This window comes from Cucumis melo, chromosome 3 (genome assembly GCF_025177605.1).
Source record: "Cucumis melo cultivar AY chromosome 3, USDA_Cmelo_AY_1.0, whole genome shotgun sequence".
NCBI classification, from domain to species: Eukaryota; Viridiplantae; Streptophyta; class Magnoliopsida; order Cucurbitales; family Cucurbitaceae; genus Cucumis; species Cucumis melo.
Genome location: NC_066859.1, coordinates 30,835,333 through 30,850,597, shown reverse-complemented (window position 1 = coordinate 30,850,597; position 15,265 = coordinate 30,835,333). Strand labels below are relative to the sequence as shown.

Genomic DNA, 15,265 nt, shown 5'->3' with positions numbered 1-15,265 from the left:
TCAGATTATATGGACCATAAATGGTAGTAACGGAACCACCTTTATCGCATCTGGCACAATGGAAATCTGCATCATCAAACGTCTGCTTTTTAATTACTAACTATAAAGTTCGAGGTTAAACATCGACTCCTATATACTATATTATTCAGATATATTTAACCCTATATGGAAAGATTCCTGTGAGCTAGATCTTCCCAGAATATATGCTTTATCTAACCATCTAGAAGTATAGAAAGGGGTCACAAATGCCGACCACACACGTAAACACTACTAAGAATCTATTATTATACTCTAGAACTTAACAGGAATCGTTTTCTTCATACTGAACTCTGTTGCTAGATGGCTTGCCAATCTGTAAGCATCCGATTGGAGGTGAAGTAGGAGTTCTCAATTCTCCAAAAGTTTGCCAGCAGAAAGGATCGTATAAGTGATAGCGCTCTTGCAGTGGTTTTAGCTCTATGGTAGTCAGTGTTACATCTGTACATGGTAGGTTGTCGCTACAGGCGAAGTGTACAGGCTTGACTGTGTAAGTTCCTCTGATTCTTTCATAATTGATTCCTGATAGAGCCACTGCTGAAGTCTGATTGCTGCATTTGGCTTTATCACAATAAAATTGGTCAATTACAATTGGTAATTGAACTTCAGACATTTGGATGTTCGAGAAGAGAACGTTCTGAACAGAGCCGAATCCACCCTGTAAAGATATCATATGACATTCTATCAATACTCAAGGATATTCAATTCTTAACATTATAGATGACTTGTGGGGCCTCCTAAATTTGAAAATGTGCGACCGTCCATGGACTGTTGTTGATTATGAATTTGTTAAGGTATTTGATTTTAGCATATGAGTATCAAGAGGACATCCGAATTGAAATTATATCATATTGAAGGTTAACAATATTGGCCTATACAATTTTTCTTTTTTGTTATGATCTATTATTAGAGCTCGTTTATTTGTGAGTGACATGTTTTCCTTCAAATAGAAGTACCTGCCATGTTTTGATTCTAACGCCGTTCATCGTGTCATGCATTGTGACATCTCGAACTGTTATATTTGAAACACAAGCTTTGGTATGATCCTTTCCTAGACTTCCAATGCTGATTCCATGTCCTGGCCCACAGTTCACATTGTGTATGTATACGTTTGAACATCCGGTTTGAATGGAAACACAGTCATCTCCTGAAATGATCAGACTAAATATTATCAGTCACATGTTTAGCTCAACTTCTAACTTTTATCTAAAGATTTTCTCATGTGCCATGCTCATAATCCACACTACTGTTGTTATTTGTTTCTCCTATTAAATCCAAAACCAATATGCCGAAATTGTTTGGAGTATGCACTCATATTCCAGTATCATTATTACCATGGGTCTCGTTTTTGTAACTTTTAGGTACAAAATGTGGCTGAATAATGTGGTTGGGGTCATACCATGGAAGGGGAATTATTGAATCAAAGAGAAAAGGAGAGGTCTGGACTAAATTTAGGATCTAGGTCTGGATTAAATTTAGGATCTATCTGATATCATTATTCAACATGAAGATCTCATGTTAGTACAACCAGACAAAGGGAGGAAGGATAGAAACAAGTTATGTGCCCGTAGAGACAGTAAAAATTGAATGATGCAAACAAAATAAGTATTATGGACACGGAAGACATGATTGTAGCTCAACTTTTAACGGTTGCAAATTGCTGTAGTGAAAGACTCAAGTCTCTTGACAAGATAAGGTTGCGTGTGTTCAGGACCCTTTCGCATTTTACCCAAATACCTATAATTTTATCCATCAAATTATCCTATTAAGTGACCATGGTGATTGAGACTTCGAGTTTGTCTCAATTCCTGAGAGTTAAGTCGTGCTCACTGTTAACCATTTAAGTAGATAATATTTAATAACAGGATCAGGTGATTAGAAGTGACGTAATTACCACAAGATAGACTGGTGCTATGGATTAGAACGTCTTTGGAATTTTGCAAGTGAATTCCATCAGTATTGAGACTGTCTCCAGGAGATGAGACGCTGATATCGTGAACCAGGACTCCTACACAGTTGTCAAACTTGAGGTGGCATTGGGGACTGTTTTGGATTGTTATTCCCGTGACCGTGGCATTGAAGCTTCCATAAAACCTAAGTGCCTGTGTAACATAACATTTCAATAATTCTACAGGATGAGAATGATAATGGCCATCATGAAATCAAATCATCTTAGAAGTTAATAAGGAAGCGATCCTTACAGTTGGCTTGATACTTGGCATTTTCCCTTCTAGATTGCTTCCTATCTGCCAAATATTTTAGGAGTGAACTACGATCATTTCCATTTTTCATTTGACAACTAGAAAACTAGATATGTTGAGGAAGAAAACCATAATATAGAATGGTATTCATTACCGGCGTTGGTTTTGTTTCATCTCTGGTATTGTTTACGGGTATAATGAGTTTCATCTCATCGTCTATGGGCTCATCAAAAGAAGAATCTTGCCACCAAACGGATCCTCTTCCGTCAATTATGCCATTTCCTCGTATGGTAATCCCTACCAGCTTTGTAAATTGGATCCATTGTAAGAGTCCTTTCCCCCAAGTTTGATGGTCAGTGGGTGCGATAATTGTTCCATCCAGCTGCAAATTAAGTTTAATTAGCTTGTATAATAGCAAAGGGGGGATTGAAAGTTTCTCTAATTAGGTTGTTTATGCCCATTTAATAACCATTTGGTTTTTTTAATTGTGTTTATGTTTTTGCAATTTCTTCTTTGTCATGGTTTTCATATTTTGCAAGTAACAATCTGAATTTGTAGCCAAATTCTAAAAGTAAAGATAATATTTTTAAAAACTATTGTTGATTTTTAGAACCTGGCTTGACATTGAAAACATTTGAAAAATAGACAACAGAACAAAGATGTCAATAGTTGAAAGTGGTGTTAACTGTTAACAAGGCTTAGTTTCGGGCTTTAATAGAGATAGGTTATTATTCTACTGTTGTAAATTAGGTATTTTATGTGACAAGGCTGGTTATAACTGTTTTTTCCCCATCCTGTAATATAAATTATAGAAGAAGAAAGAAATAAAAGACACTTTTCTTAGAGATGAGTAAAAGATACTTTTGTGGGGAAACCGAGCTTCTGGAGTCGATAATGTTTACCTGAAATACGATGTCTGGCTGGCAATATGGGCCAGAGAAGGAAATGGGTCCTACGAAGAACACATACTCTGCCGGAACCATGACCGTCGATCCCTCAACCTTACACGCCGCTGCCCAGGCGTCTTCAAATGCCTGAAATGGATGGTGCAAGTATTTTCCAAGTATCAAAAACCAGCGTTTGATGGTTTCCTATTGGTTCTGCCCAAGCCCACATTACTTGATTATTGTTTCGAGAAAACTGCCATAACTAAATTATTTTCTATTCTTATCTGTGGGTCCCGCCTGCCCTGGTAGTTGGTCTTGAAGTCCGGCTTTACCACCTACCTTTTCTTTTTCTACGTATATGTATATGTATATGTATAATGTTCTACACAAGATGTCGATAGGTAGTGGATAATTATTAAGAAATATTACATTTTTCATGCTGTACCGTATACTAATGTTTAAGTCAATTTGGAGATAAATAAAGAAGACCTAACATATTAGATTCTCATGTTACTATTATTTGTTAGTCTTGCCGCAATTATCTTGATCATTTTGCTTATTTGTTCATAATAGCTGCACTTTGTCCCTTGTGAATTATTCCACAAGTTAACAAAAAAGGGGGTGATTTAAGCTGGTCTTTCAACACAAAGGATTGATCCATGCGCTGTTATTACTTTCTGTACTAATTTTCCTCATAATATTATTTTTAGCACCAAAGTTTGTCCATTTTCAGATATGCAGTAAGATATGTGCTTGAAGTTTCTGAAAGTTACAACTACTTAACAAGCAATATAAATCTATTTGTTTGTACAGTTGTTGGAAGCTTATTCTTTTGCCATGATTCGGATCATTTGTATAGTAGGAACAAAGAAGTTTGAATATGGGAGAATTGAAGGTACCTTAGTGTCATCAGTCTCTCCATTGCCTTTAGCACCAAAATCTAGAACGTTGAATATGGCAGCATCACGAGCACTGGGGTCTTTCTTGGGTGGAGTTTGAACGATCTCTTCTTTTGGTTTAGGAGGAAGTGGAGATGGATGAGCACCAGAATGGTGGTTCTTGCTACCGCTATGACTGCCTTTCTTCTTGGATAGAGAGGCAGAGGCATCCCTGTTCTGTCTCCAGTGTTTTCCTCTCCTTGCAATGCAGGCTTCAAAGTTTGAAGACCAAACAAGAAGAGCAATAAAAACCACAAGTGTTAAGCTTTTGGAACTCATTTTCAGTGGCAATGTGGAGGGAGAGAGAGAGCTAAGTGTATTTGAGACTGCCAAAGCAAGTGGGTGCTGAAGAGGGGTTAAATAGGTAGAGACTCTAAAAGCTTCAGGAGACTGTGCAGACAAATGCTAACAAACATACCATTTTGATAATGTCCTGAGGCATATTTATTTTTTTCATTCCCCATCTCCCCTGTTTTTCCTGCTCTCTTTTATTAATTAGCAAGCTTTCTTTTTTGTGAATTCTGGTAGGAATTGTTTAGCTGAAAAACAGCGACATAGCGTTTTGGCCACATGTTGATATGTCATTGCATGTGACTCATCCAGTTGCCTCTTAAAAACTCATCTTAAATCACTCATCTACCATCATCTACGTATGCTACCCTCACCCTTTCTCTCTATTCCCTCTTCTTTACCTCATTTGAACGTGGACCTGCTAATTCATTTATTTATTATTATTATTTATAAAATAAAAATTGTTTATAAATATATATATATGTATGTATGTATCGTTTTTCACTCAGAATTATACATAAAATTGCCTTTTCTTACAGCACAAGAACACCGCAAAATTTTTCTGTGCTGTAATTTTGTATAAATTTTTACTACATTTGTTTACCTCCAAATGTGAAGATAGGGAAATGGAAATGAAGCAAATTTTGTTCATCTTTGATTGTGTTTGGCTATGTTTTCGGGGTTCAATCATTTGTATGGTTAAGAAGCGAAGTCGTGAATATTATTTTAGTAGGTGATGTAAAAGCCGAAAAGACACACGTGAGTAGTGGGTCTACAAGGTATCGAGGTCAGGCCAGCGCTGAATATAACAGCAGCTCTTTTTGGTCACATGCAATCTTCACGGGCCTAATCTTCTCATTTCTTCTTTCCTTTTTTTTTCCTCCCATTAACTACAAACATACAAAACCCCTCTGTTTGCTTGGGTTTGCTATTTCCCTTCTCTTACAATAGGCACTTCAATTCATCTCTTATCATTACATTTTCCTTTTTGCTAAAAAATTTTTTAAATTTTTTTAAAAAATTGAAAGAAAAAAAGGATGAAGACAGAATCAAGTGAAAAAAAAAAGCTTCAAATTTACGGTTCCGACGACATACTGGTTCTTCGTTTCAACTATTTTGGTGCTGTTTTGGCACTGTGTTTGTAACTCTTATCCTATCAGTTTATATTTTGATTTATTAAAAACGTACAAAAATGATAAAGGAGTGAAGATAGATAGAAAGCAACCCGTCAAAAACTTCTTTCATCACCTCCCCAAAAATAAAGTTAGCGCCCATGGTTTTCCCTCAATAATGTTTTTCCTTTCTGAAAAAAGAAACCAGAAAAACGACTGTACAAGCTACCAATAATTAAATTGCATAGTTAACACGTACGCTAATCTTATTATCAAATACCACTATCAGACTTCACTTGTATAATTCTATACCAAAAGATTTATAATAACAACAATCAGAATTAGAAAAGAGGAAACTAAATTAAAGATGGGATGAACCCATTCGTTACAAAATAAAAGGCATAGACAAAATTCCGTTTTCTTTTACTATGTATTCAAGTTTAATTATAACCATGGAAGATTCGAGCCTTTTATTCTAAATTAGCAAAAGGACATTGCGTCTCTCTGATCATGTGTGGTTTGATCTGTCCCTTAAATAAATAAGTTCATTTTTTTCCTTGAGAAAAATACGTTTTAGGAGGATGATAATATGAAGGTAAAAAGTAGGAACTTTTTCCTTTCATCCTTTTAGTGTAGTGTAGATAACATCAGAGATAATTGTAAAAGAGTCCAAATGTCATGCGATTGTAAAGAGAGATTCTATATAATTGTAATAGAAGTAACTGCAGGAAGGTCCGCACACCTAGGGAGAGAAAATCTGACTGAAAGCTTTTTTTTTCTTTTCATGTAATTATACTTAAAAAACCTAATACATTACTACTTTTGCATAGTTATGACGAAGTAACATGACGATGAATTCCATTAAAATGCTTCTGACAGCGATGGGAATGCCGTAGAGTGCTGAAGCACGAGAAAGAAAGAGAGTTTCTTTTTTTCTCTTGAAATGAATTTTGGAAAACTGGTACATAAAAATACAAGTCGTTTAGGCAATGAGAGATTATATAAGATATGTGTGGCTGTTGAGGGCTCCCCTTCCCCTTGAAAATTTGAATCAGACCAAAGCCACAACTTTTGTAAATACCTATCCAGAGAGGATTTAACCGGAAGGCTAGGGTAGCTTTTAACGTCTTCCACCTGTCATTTTCCATCGTAATTGCTCACCAAGCAAACAGAATCTCCATCTCCCTTCCCATTTAATTCACACTGGACACCTATCCTCTTTTTTAATATATTAAAAAAATTATCTATTATTATATCAAAACTGCTGTTGCTGTTGCTGGGATCATCTTCGTCTTCTTCATTGGCTCACCATCCAACATTCCCACTGCAAACAACAGACAACCAAACACTATAACCGACGCCAACGTTCCTCCCTCTGCCTCTACCTCTGCCTCTGTCATCCAATCAAATTCCGTTGCATTATGCCACCAATAACTCGACTCCCATCTGTTTTCAAACTATTGCTTCATCAAACTGAAAATAAATAATGTTGGATAAAATCATGAATCCTTCAATCGACACAATTAAAAGTGGAGATTCACCCATCAGTTAGCACAATAATGACACAAAAATGGTATTAATGCTCAATATTCTTATGGTAGCCTTTGGAGCAGACAATTAAAAATATACATAATATATGTAATATATTTTTTTTGTGTGTTGTTGATTGATTCGTTGATTTAAAAGGCCCCTCTTGTATGTACGAGCACCCAGAAGAAAGGAGAAAAAAAAGGGAAAAGAAATTATTATTTGAGCCGTCTTTTTGTGCGCGTGAACTTTGGTTTGCAGGTGTTCTTCCCCCGTGAACTCATTTAATTAATCGATATAATATAACTTTAAATAATCCTAGCTTCCATTGTTTTCTTCTGCTTTATTTTTTTAATTTATTAATTAGGAAGAAATGGCCTGATCACCAATAGAAGAACCAAAACTCAGCCGCCAATTTTCTATCATTTTGAACTTTAAGATACACTTATCTTTATGCATTTCACTTCTTGTCACATTCATACAAAATATTAATAAATATTCAAGAAATATAAGAACAATTTATCACGTGGCAAACTACCGTTAAACAATTCAAAAGGATGCAGCCACCAAACTATTTTGCTTTCATTTTCCCATTATACCCAGAAACCATGTCTGTGGGGTGATTCTGGTGATGTGTTCGGTTAGGTTCACCAAATCACGTTTTTTAACCTAAAAAATAATGATAAAAAAATAAAATAAAATACAAACTGACCCAACTACCTGCTCACCTATAAACAATTGCACATTCCAGATGGCAAAATTTCATGAATTTATTCTTTTGTTTCTGTGATTTGAATTTTTTAAAGTGGGTTTTAGAGAGAGATCTCAAAAATTGCTCCTTTAGGAACAAGGGAGTTCACGGATCATTCTAGAATTTGAAGTCAGGACAAACCAAACACAAAAGTTTTGTCCATATCATTCACGAAGAATAAAGTAACTGATATGGAAAATTCCCACCTTTTGAGGTTTTTACGGTTGTGGCTGAAGCTGTGCTGCTGCTCCAATGCCAATTCCGTCTTCTCTGTGGCTATCAAGTGCGGATTTATATTTCCGCCAAACCTTTGTCCGGCATGTGAATTCGTCAGCTATATGATATTTCTTTAATTGCTACTTTGACTATATTATATTATTAACTCCAATGGCTTGACATCTAAAGATTATAAAGCATATAACTAATAACCATATGCTGCATAAGAAAATCAGAGAATTAATGGCATAGACGAGGAAGGATCCTCATTCTCCTTGGATTGAACTTTTTTTCCCATCATTTTTCAGAAAAGAACACTCGAGACTTTTTACCAAGTAATATCGTTTCATTTTAATATGAACTTTGTAGGATAGATATAGTGGCATTTGAGAAAGAATTAAAGTGAAAGGAAAAGCATTACCTTTTTGTGAAAACAAAAGAAAGTTATGATTTACTTAACTAAAAAAAGTTGTGGTAGGAAGAGGACAAGACACAGAACAGTTAGAAGAAAAAGAAAAGATCAATAGTAGAAAATTTTCCAATTTGAAAGATTTGAGGAGGAAAATGGTTTGTCTCCATATGGGTGGTGTGTAAGAAGTGTGCAAGTTTTAAGCTTCCAATTCACAGTGTACATACAAAAAGCCATGCTGGCTAGAATTCACGGACGAGAGTTCCAATTCAACACACAGAGAGAGAAAGAGAGATTTGTTTCTGTAGGACAAGATCTGAGGGCTAGGAAGAGACACAGAAGTGTGAATTAATAAATGTGTGGTGTAATCTCTCTAATGAGCAACACTTCAACAGGCCAAGCCATATGACCCATAAGCTATAGTCACATTCAATATTTTCATCATGTTCTTTTGTTTTTTCTTTCTCACCTCAACATTCACATAGCTCAAGAACAAACCAACACTCCACTAATATACCACGGTCTCATTGTTTTAAATTACAAGCGTATATGAAATGGTTTTTCAAGTAATTGAAAATAAACCAAAACAACCACTCAAGCTATTGGATTGTGCAAAATTATAAATCTTAATTACATGCAAAAGAACAAGTTTATTTTATCAATGAAATGACGTGGGCATCCATAAATGTAGGATTTGCTCTTAAAAATTTTCTAGTATTGGACAAAGAGCACATATATCATATAGAATTTGATAGAAACTTTAGCTGAAGGGTTCGCGAGACTTAAGCAGGAAGAAATTTGTGGGCAGCCTACTTTCTACGTTTCTCTTTATTTCCCAAGTCCATTGAGTTCGTCAAAATCATGAATGAGTCACATCACACAATAGGTAAAAAGTTCATTCTGTTTTAAAATTTCAATGTATAATATGAATCAAATCGATAGTTATTTCAATGTCTAATATGAATCAAAACAATAGTTGTTTCACTGTCTAATATGAATCAAAACAATAGTTGTTTCACTGTCTAATATGAATCAAAACAATAGTTATTTCAATCTCTAGAATCAAAACAATCATTACATTCTAACTAAATCAGAGAATCAACATAACAGCTACTAGTTGGTACTAAAGAAATGTGTGTAGTGATCAACTGGACAGAGATAGGTGTATAACTTTGTTGATAAATAATATTCTCTAGATGCCTACCTTTCATTCTAGATGCCGTCATATTATCGTTCCGATTATGAGCAGAACACTATTTTAGAATTATAAGTATGTTATATTGAATCTGTTTTTAAAACTGAAAAGTATATACCGTACTAATTTTAAATCCTTAACTATTCGTTAGATTTGCAAAAAAAGGTTTAAGGCTTGTGTTTCTTTTAAAAAAAAGCTTAAGGCTTATGAATCCTACTCAAACCTCGTTATTTCAATCTTCTCTCTTTCTTAAGAACATGGATCGCACTGCACTACCAAAATCATTTTCCCTTCTCATGGATTTTCCAAAATCCAATAAAAGAGTGGTCTACTTTTCATTATGATTATTCTCCTATTGTGTTCTTAAAAATAAAAAATAAATAAAAAACTCTCAATTTTATCCAACGATTCCACAAGGTTCACTTACCTTCTTCTAGGAATCTGCTTTTCATCTATCTTCATGTACAAGGATTCGTTGTCCTTCAGCCTTAAAATTAAGCTTTACGGAAATGTTGCTGTTCAAGTGTAAATTTAAGGAACTCGCATCTAGCCTTAAATCGTGAAGTGAAGCCTACTTGGACAGTGTAATTTGCCTTCAAGACTATTTCAAAGTATGGTTTTGACAGGGACGCCCACGATCCTCTTCAAGCCCAATTCATTTTTTCTCACCCAGTTCATAGGCTCTTTGATAGTAATATGGTTTTACTAATACACGTTGTCTATTTCAATCACCTCAGTCAAATGATTTTAACTTGAGTGCTTAGATTGCGCTTTGTTAATGACTGGTCCCTGGAGTTTGTCATTTCCATTTAATTATGGCTAATTGTTGACAATATTCATAGATTCTATATGTGTGATCAATCCTTCGGTCAATGAGTTAGTTATGTCAGTCGGTTAGCCTCAGTAGACAGCTATTAGACAATTTTATGTTTATGCAATTTTCTAGTTGACCATTTATATTAGCAGTCCTACGTCGTCTGACTTAATTTCATTCCAGTTGCAGAGTCTGCTTCATTTTAATTCCATTTTCCACCACGCCACAAAGCCATACTGTCATAGTGATTAATTTTCTTATTAGAGAAATTTAAGGCAGTATACGGACCTGTTTGAATCTTGTTCTTGCAGTACAACTGCATTGGTTGATCCAAGGATGTAATTTTCGTCAGCTGTAAGTTGCAGCTGTGACTTGTACAGTTGAGAGAAATCCCAAGGTATTCAGACTTAGTGATGACAAATTGCAAATGATGCTTCTAGCTTTCGATTGGAGCTTGAACCCATGGCTGATACCTCGACCAAAGATCACTTGTATTTGGTGTCCCAATTCTACAATATTAGATCCATCGTTTTTCTTTTAACTGGTTCTTGCTGTACATGGTCCTCTGCAAAGTAAAAGGGGAAGGGCGCAATCAAAAATTCAGGTAAATGTTGAATGTATTTCTCTTTTATTTTATACACAATGACGCTGCTCACCATTGGCTTCCTGAACCACCAATGACAACAGACCCTCCAATGCAACGCCATTGAGGAAACATTCTGTCTCAGCCGGGGAAACCTGCAAATCCAGCCGAGAATAAATTGGTGCCACAAATTTTGTCCGTCCAGCTAATATTTGCACAGTGATGGAAATAAGAAAGAATAAGAATACGTTGCATTAACAAAATCAAAAAATAAATAGCTACAGTTTGTGGTATCTTCCAAATCAAATACATAACTGAACTGTCCATGACGGCAACGAAAAGATAAACCATTTACCACTCAGACGCAAACCTCTAACTGAAATGCAACTACTCATAATATCCACCACTGAGGAGAAAACTATGTTCATCGGCTAAAGTGATCCTATCTGTAGTTATTAGCAGAAGCACTTTTTCCTAAGTATCGAGTAACATCAGGCAACCTAGTCTCAATGAAATGGCCTGATATCAGCTCGAAAGCAATTGCTGATAATTTAATCTTTTACTTACTATTAGACTACTTGAGAGAAAATAAAACTTGCCGTAATCTTCATTAGTGAGAAATGGCAATATAAATACCCAATTGGAGTTACGAAATGTGAGGTGGCCATGATTTAGCCACCAATAACAGAATTAATATTCAACTGATTAACAATATCCTAAAAACTCCCCCTCAAGATGGAGTTAAGATATTCAAAATTCCCATCTTGGACAACAGAAGTTTAAAAGAACATGAAGGTAATGCCTTGGTGAAAATGTCAGCAAGCTGGGAAGAACTTTGAATAGACGTCAGTCTGATATCTCCTTTTGCTACATGGTCACAGATAAAATGGCAGTCAAGCTCGATGTACTTCGTTCTTTAAGTAATCGGACAAGCCAAGAAACTTCACCGACAGTGGCTGCCAATTCCCTGTATTCAGCCTCAGCAGATGAACGCAAAACTGTTGTTTACTTCTTTGACTTCCATGAGACCGAAGAATCACTGAAAAATACACAAAATCTGGATTTACACTTATGAGTATCAAGGCAAGAAGCCCAATCAGCATCACTAAAGGTACTAATCTGAAAGGACCTTAAAGCTTATAGGAAAATCCCTTGTCCAGGAGCTTTGAGATACCGAAGCGAAGTGTGAGCTGCTGTCAAGTGTGACTGTCTCGGGTTTGCAACATATTGACCGAGCTTAAGTACTGCAAACATGATGTCAGGGCGACTAACGATAAGATATAATAATCATCCAATGAGACACCTACAGGAGGAAGGATCCTCAAGTTAGTTGCTATATTCGGCTCGTAGTTTTATGTATCCACAGGAAGAGGTGCTGGTTTTGAGGCAAGAAGCCACTATCTTTAAGAGAATAACCAACAGTGAACTAATATTCAACTGATTAACAATATCCTAAAACTAACCTTCCAAAGATCCAAGAAAGAAACCTCCAGGTGGCAGGCAATGGCATCACTGTACTCAGTTGTAGCAGTTTGTCCGCGCTATTGATTCCACTATGCAGAAGTCCCAAGTTAACAATGACTTTTTACCTCTATTAAACTGCGACCAATTTCTCTTACCACTTTTTTTGTCAATGCAATTTCTCTAAGTTGCTTTGAAGTTTCAAAATCTCCAATATCAGAATAGAAATTTGAAGCCTGCAAAAGAATGGCAGGATCTTCAGCTTTGAGGTCCACCAACGACCTTACAATTTTCCTTCCGATTGTTTCATCTCTATGGATTCTACAACTTCTTAACATGGAGCTCCAGATTACATCGTTGACCTTTTCAGGCACCTTTTGGATCAACTTTTCAGCCTCATCCAGCAGACCTGCACGACCAAGAAGATCAACCATACATGAATAATGTTTCCAGTCTGGTTCAATTCTGTAGGTTTTCATCAACTCAAATACAAATCTTCCTTCTTCGACCAGTCCTGAATGGTTGCACCCTATCAATGCACACAAGAAAGTCACTTTGTCAGGTTCCAGACCTCTCTGGATTATCATCTTGAGAATTTCAACACCCTCCCTCCCGAGTCCATTTCGAGCATATCCATTGATGATCGAGGTGAAACAAATGACACCAGGGGAATGGATTTCCTCAAAAACTTTCCAAGAGAGCTCAACATGACCACATCTTGAATAAGAATCCATTAAAGAACAAGAAACCACGGAGCTAAATTCAAAGCCTGATTTTATGGCACAACAGTGGAGCATTCTACATCTGCTCAAGTCAGCTGAACATATGGATAGTGCTTTTAAAGTTGTAGACAGAGTAACCTCGTCAAGTCCAATTCTCTCGTCAACCATCAATCCAAACATCTCGATCACATCTTCAATGACACCACAGTGTAACAAAGATGTCATTAAAGAGTTGCAACACTCCAAAGTTCTTACAGAAATACTTTCATAAACGGCCACTGAACTCTCAATATCAAGGCATTTTCCGTACATATTTATCAAGGCCGATTGAAGGTGGCTACTCTCATGACCAAAACCCAGTTTCAGAGCACAAGATTGAATCTGTTTTCCCAACTGGATATTCCTTGTCCGACTAGATAAATTCAAAAGAGCCATTAACGATCGAATTGAGGGCCTTTTCCCCCAAAACTGCATCCGAGAAAACAGCTCAAGTGATTCAGACAAGAAACCGATGTCTGCATAAACTGCAACAATCGAATTCCAGGAAATAACATCGTCTAATTGAATGCATTCAAATGCATTTTTTGCTTCTGTTAAACTTCTGCAATCAGAGTAGAAATCCACCAAAGCATTTTGAACAAAAATATTCGATTCAACCAATCCGATCTTAACAGCACGGTTATGTAGTAGCTTCCCTTCGTCTAAGAGCCTCTCGTTACCAAATCCTCGAAGCAAATAGGAAAAAGTAAGACCATTTGGCTCTACGCCTTCCAACTGCATTTTCGAGAAAAATCCCTGAAGCTTTTCGAATTGCCTCAGTTCACAGCACCGACGAAGCAACAAGTTCCAAACAGCTATATTTCGTTGCGGCAACTCATCGAACAGCTTCAAAGCTATAGTATCAAGACCCATTCTCATATAGAAATCAATTAGCGAGCTGGCAATAAACAAATTCAAAGTAAATCCAAAAAGAACAACCCTGCAGTGAATTTGACTTCCTTCTTTGAAAAAATCCATGTTGCTACAAGTACCCAAGACTGAAGTAAATGTTGACGCACTTTCTCTAATACCTCTTAAAACCATTTGGCTGTATAGACCAAATGCGCGCTGTGGATGCCCATTTTGAAGACACCCAGAAATTAGCAAATTGTATGTAACAACGTCATGAAGAGGCATTTCATCGAACAATTTAATAGCAGAGTCAAGATGGCCCAGTTTTATAAGTTTATTGATTTCTCGATTCTTAAGGTAAATGAGATCGCGAGCATGGAAATGCAGACCCAAACGAGAATATGGGTGTGGTAAATGGACCGGTGATGTTGTGGCTACAAATTCGGATTTTACAGCAGTAATAGTTCTGACGAAGGAAGCGAATTTAGTGACCTTTCGCATCACAGTTTAAGCTTATCAGAGACCTGAACAAGGGCTCTAGCTCTACAACTTAGAAAGGTTTGATATGGTCCGTGATCGGGAGGGACCGAATAACAGGCGCTTAAATTGTTGTTCATAAAGAAGAGGATTGTCGTTGATGTATTTTAACCAAGAGATGATTAGTTATCCACATCCACAGAGAGAACAGAAGACGGCTTTCTAAATCTACACCGATAAAAATAACCCTACCACTTTGTTTCTTTAGAAAAGGGTCACATTCTTTAAAAACATTAGCGTCGAGGATTAATAGGGTATATTGACTAATGCTCTGTTTGGATTTCGAGAAATACCAATTTACAATTGATTTCAAATTAATTATGTTTTGTTGTTGCACGAAAGATAAAAAGAATTTAAAATTCAAAAGGATCTCAAATCTTATTTTTAACTTAAAAACTTTTATGACCCAAACGGTTTATGTATGATTTAAAAGTAGAATACCTCTGTGAATTCTTAATTTTTTTTTCTTTCCAATTACCACATAAATATGAAATTTTAAATACATTTATTTTAAATTTTATATCCGAAACAAAATAATAATTTAAAACTATTTCTCATATATGAAGTGTGATTCGATCTAAATTATAAAATAATAAAAATTTACATCTAGTTTTGATTATTTTTTTTCGTTAGATACTAAATTGTTAAGAAAATAACATTTTTAATCCAAAGTTTTGAAGAATATATGACTTTT

The 15,265-nt window shown here is 35.9% G+C and overlaps 2 protein-coding genes across 7 annotated transcripts; both read right to left on the bottom strand.

Annotated features, from left to right (window-relative positions):
• Positions 1-67: 67 nt before the first annotated feature.
• On the bottom strand, positions 68-4,643 carry LOC103487693 (polygalacturonase At1g48100-like). Its single transcript, XM_008446111.3, has 7 exons — positions 4,024-4,643; positions 3,140-3,271; positions 2,392-2,619; positions 2,238-2,282; positions 1,931-2,138; positions 993-1,183; positions 68-694 (listed from the first exon to the last, which is right to left on the bottom strand). Exons 1-7 carry the CDS (start codon positions 4,339-4,341, stop codon positions 299-301), a joined length of 1,518 nt encoding a protein of 505 aa, XP_008444333.1. The 5' UTR covers positions 4,342-4,643; the 3' UTR covers positions 68-298.
• A 1,580-nt stretch (positions 4,644-6,223) lies between these two features.
• Positions 6,224-14,774, bottom strand: LOC103487694 (pentatricopeptide repeat-containing protein At4g39530). Of its 6 annotated transcripts, XM_051082495.1 has the most exons (7): positions 12,424-14,773; positions 12,090-12,263; positions 11,763-11,999; positions 11,034-11,115; positions 10,666-10,942; positions 7,950-8,051; positions 6,224-6,938 (listed from the first exon to the last, which is right to left on the bottom strand). In XM_051082495.1, exon 1 carries the CDS (start codon positions 14,533-14,535, stop codon positions 12,532-12,534), a length of 2,004 nt encoding a protein of 667 aa, XP_050938452.1. In that variant the 5' UTR covers positions 14,536-14,773; the 3' UTR covers positions 6,224-6,938; positions 7,950-8,051; positions 10,666-10,942; positions 11,034-11,115; positions 11,763-11,999; positions 12,090-12,263; positions 12,424-12,531. The 6 variants fall into 6 exon arrangements, with proteins under 6 accessions (XP_050938452.1, XP_050938453.1, XP_050938455.1 ...); XM_051082496.1 differs by having other exon boundaries at positions 7,950-10,942; XM_051082498.1 differs by having other exon boundaries at positions 6,224-6,911; positions 7,950-10,942.
• Between the last annotated feature and the right edge of the window lie 491 nt (positions 14,775-15,265).

Coding starts and splice junctions, on each gene's coding strand:
- LOC103487694 (XM_017044418.2), bottom strand. CDS start 14,535: ATGCGAAAGGTCACTAAATTCGCTTCCTTCGTCAGAACTATTACTGCT.
- LOC103487693 (XM_008446111.3), bottom strand. CDS start 4,341: ATGAGTTCCAAAAGCTTAACACTTGTGGTTTTTATTGCTCTTCTTGTT. Junction 2,620..3,139: donor AGCCAGACATCGTATTTCAG/GTAAACATTATC, acceptor CTTAATTTGCAG/CTGGATGGAACAATTATCGC. Junction 2,283..2,391: donor ATGAAACAAAACCAACGCCG/GTAATGAATACC, acceptor AATATTTGGCAG/ATAGGAAGCAATCTAGAAGG.